General features: G+C 47.5%; 1 protein-coding gene across 1 annotated transcript in view; it reads right to left on the bottom strand.

Moving 5' to 3' along the window:
* The window catches only part of LOC128431169 (transmembrane protein 47-like), a 10,653-nt gene extending 7,321 nt beyond the window's left edge, over positions 1-3,332 (bottom strand). Inside the window, 2 exon segments of the mRNA XM_053417402.1 lie at positions 3,105-3,200; positions 3,203-3,332. Of these exon segments, the coding sequence (XP_053273377.1) occupies positions 3,105-3,200; positions 3,203-3,332 (226 nt within the window).
* Positions 3,333-3,568: the final 236 nt, after the last annotated feature.

Raw genomic sequence — 3,568 nt, 5'->3', positions numbered from 1 at the left:
TGTGTGTGTGTCTGTGTGTGTGTGTGTGTATGTGTAAAATCCATCTAACACAAACAGCTACAAAGTGAAATTCAGAGAAATGTAATTTGTATCTAAAGTTGCAATTAAATAAAAAACTCTCCTTTGTGCCTTTGTTTTTCTCTCAGTTAAATTAATTAGAGGCTACTGATGTTGTTTAATAAATGATTTCTTACTGAGGTAATAGACGATCACAGAACTCAACTGAACAGAGTTTCTCTACTGCTTGTTGTTGGAGGCGAGGCCAGTTTCATGGAACCTGAGGAACTTGCTCCCTCATCCGTCTCACCCTGGTGTACCTCAGCTCTTAAGAGACCCGAGGCCACTTTACACCTCGTCTAATGACTTCATTTGACTCAATTAGGCTCTGGAGTTCCTGGTTTTAATGAGTTTCTTGGTTAAATATCAGTTTTTCTCACGAATTTCTCCTGCAGAGTTGTTTATACAGCTGAGGTGTGTAGAAGTGTTGTTATTCATGCTGGTATAAGGTAATAGAATATAATGTGTTTTTAGACTACAAAATGCGTTTTTTCCTTTATCTTATTTTCCAGTGAAAACATGTTTCATACAAACTTTTAACTTTACAAATTCGAGCAGATTTGACTCAGCCCCATGAGCAAACCCACTGATCTGCTAATCCTGGCGATTCCCCTGGAACGTATAACAATCGCCACAAAGGTTCAGAATTCTAAAAGCTGGTGTGACTGGGCCTTAAGGGCACTTGAAAGAAGGAATCCAATTTGGATATTGATCTTTCTCTACTTCCAGCGGTACGGGGGCCCTGGAGGATCAAACCTCCCCTAGTTGAGGTTCCCATGGCAAACCACTGAGTCCCTGAGAACTCCAGCAGGGGCAGCACTGTCACACTGAATGGAAAGAATCTAAATTAAAAGAAACGGCTGCTTTGGTCTGTCTCTGTCTCTGGAACAAGCCGAGGGGAGCTGGCCAAACAAGGAGTGATTTATTTTTTAACATCAGTGTGTGTATTGGTAAGACTCACACACTTACAAGCCAACACACACCCACCGCGCAAAGACACCTAATTAGGCAGTCCTGGTCTTGAGACTGGATGTGTGTGTGTGTGTGTGTGTGTGTGTGAGTGTGTGAGTGTGTGAGAGGGACAGAAAGAAAGGAAGGGTTGAGAGTTGCGGTCACAAATTGTGCCTGTGTCAGTGTTAGTGTGTGTGTGCTTCTATGTGTGTGTCTGTGTGAGTCTTAGGAGAGAAGGTGCAGACATGCAACAACAGAGAAATCAGAGAGTGACATGAAATATTCAGCTGGGCTTCAGAGGAGACTGTCCAGAAATAGGTCTCCTCTACTTGGTAGCCTCCTATTGGCACACACACACACACACACACACACACACACACACACACACTAATTTGCACAGACATGCAGACACCCAGGCTGTATGTCACAAACACAGACACAAAAGGAAACACTGCAGCCATTCACTTGCATCCAGAGATACACGAACACACTGTGCAGTTGCTACAAATGCACACACACACACAAACAGACACACACAAACAGACAGAGTGTGTGTGTGTGTGTTGTCTGGAAAAAATATGTGTGTTGTAAAGATGGCTGGAAGGATAGAGAGCTAGAGATAGAGAGATATAGACAGAGAGATAGATAAGTGTCATCTTAAGTAATTAGCAGCCGTCAGCTCCTCCTGTCAAACTGAGTGAAGCCGTTTCTACTCAGTTAAAGAAACGCTGATGAACTCTGTTTCCCTGGAAGCCAAACCAACATCCGACATCTACCTCTCCTGCCCTCAAACTGCAGGTCCTCTCCCCGGGCACAACAACAAGGCTGCTATCTAGACAACAAAAGAAGGGGGTGGATGGGATCATTAAAAAAGTCAGAGGGAGACGTGGAGGAGCTTCGGATCGAGCTTTGCACCAGAAGCGTTTTCTTTTTAACCTCCTCTTCCTTCGCCTCTGTTGAAATATGAATTAATCAGATGCCGGTAGGACAACACCCAGCAGAAGCTCACATGCTTCACCGTGGAGGTGGAGGTGCTTTTGCTGCATTAGTCATCTACACGGTCACTATTATGAAGTACAGAGCCTGAGAATAAAGAGCATCACTTCTGACCAAGGCTTCATATTTTATTCCTATTTCCCTAAATGGACCCACGAGTATGTTCTGGTGAATTTATAATTTTGTTTTATAGTCTTATGATTGGATTTAAAAACCCTTTCAGACACCATAATGCTTTTTAACCATTAATTTGGAACATAAATTACATACATCAAACTTTCATTTGGGGCTGCACCTGCCGTAAGCTATGGAAACTATTCTGAGAAGCTGGAACAACTAAATTTGTGCATTATTGCTGAAATGACATAAGCAGTTGACTAATTATCAGATTTGTTATTGATTTCTGTCGGATTAGTGCCAGATTTTATACATTGAACAGACCTGGGAGCCAACCGGCGCTCCACCTCCATTTCTCCACAAACCCCTCTGTGACAGACCCGTGGCAGTCGGCGACTTGTGCTCCCATGTTCGTATGTTTCCCAAGTGTCACATGCCTGCAGCTTTTTGAGAAGGTGCGGGGGGGGGGGGGGGGGGGGAGAGCGTCTGTCGTTCTGATGCAGTCGGTTAATCCTGCACCAAAGTTACATTTCTATCTCTGATCCATTTTCTCTTCACTGTCAAAAGCTCGGATCAAATCACCTAAACTTACTTTGAGTGTGATTCTGTTTGAAGTGCACTCCAGCCCAGGAACATCCCCTTCACTCCACCTCCACAAGAATTAATGTGGAGATCCCCAGTGGAGTCACAGGGGCTGTCAGGATGAGGCTTTGATATGGTTGGATAGAGACAGTGGGGGGGCCACAATACTAAGCAGGATAATATCTCTCTATGGCTTGTTTCCCTCTACCCTTCTACAGGTGATGAAGCATCCCTCCATCATCTTCATCAGCTCCATCTCCTGCTGTCAATCAAACAACTCTTTGTGCCAGACCTGTAAAGCGTCCTGTCCAGTTTGCATGGGACAGGATGTTACTCTCTTTAAAAAGCTTCATGCAGGCATTGGACCCCCCCCCCCCCCCCCCCCCCCAGCTCCCCGTTACCTGAGCCCAACGTGCTGCTGCACTGCCAGTTCTCGGTGCTCGCCGGCTTCCAGCAGGACTCCCACAGGGACAGGTAGTACTGGTCGTCGGCGGTCACCACGCCGGGCTCATCACGGCTCCCACGTCCAGACAGAGCGCCAGGAACACGCAGACCAGTCCGACCAGTTTGAGTGGAGTGAGCGGGGAGCTGCGCGCCGACTCCTCCGTCTCCGTGACAGCAGAGGACATGGTGAGCAGGCAGGAGAGGGTCCGGACCCCGGGGAGGATGCTCTGGATGTGGATCTACGCGCCGGTGCGTCCCCTTCCTCACGCAGAGTGTCCGCTGAGTGCGCTGGATGCTGCCGGTGCTGGAGCCCCCGCAGCCGGCTGCGTTGCGCGCTGGACGGACGCTCCGCCTGTGGCGCACCGGAGACCTCTGTGTTTACTGCGCTGACGTCAAGGCTCTCAGGGACCAGCAGGTGCTA

Source organism: Pleuronectes platessa, chromosome 24 (assembly GCF_947347685.1).
Source record: "Pleuronectes platessa chromosome 24, fPlePla1.1, whole genome shotgun sequence".
Taxonomy (NCBI): domain Eukaryota; kingdom Metazoa; phylum Chordata; class Actinopteri; order Pleuronectiformes; family Pleuronectidae; genus Pleuronectes; species Pleuronectes platessa.
The sequence above is the reverse complement of the archived record's forward strand: the minus strand, read 5'-3'. Positions and strand labels throughout refer to the sequence as shown.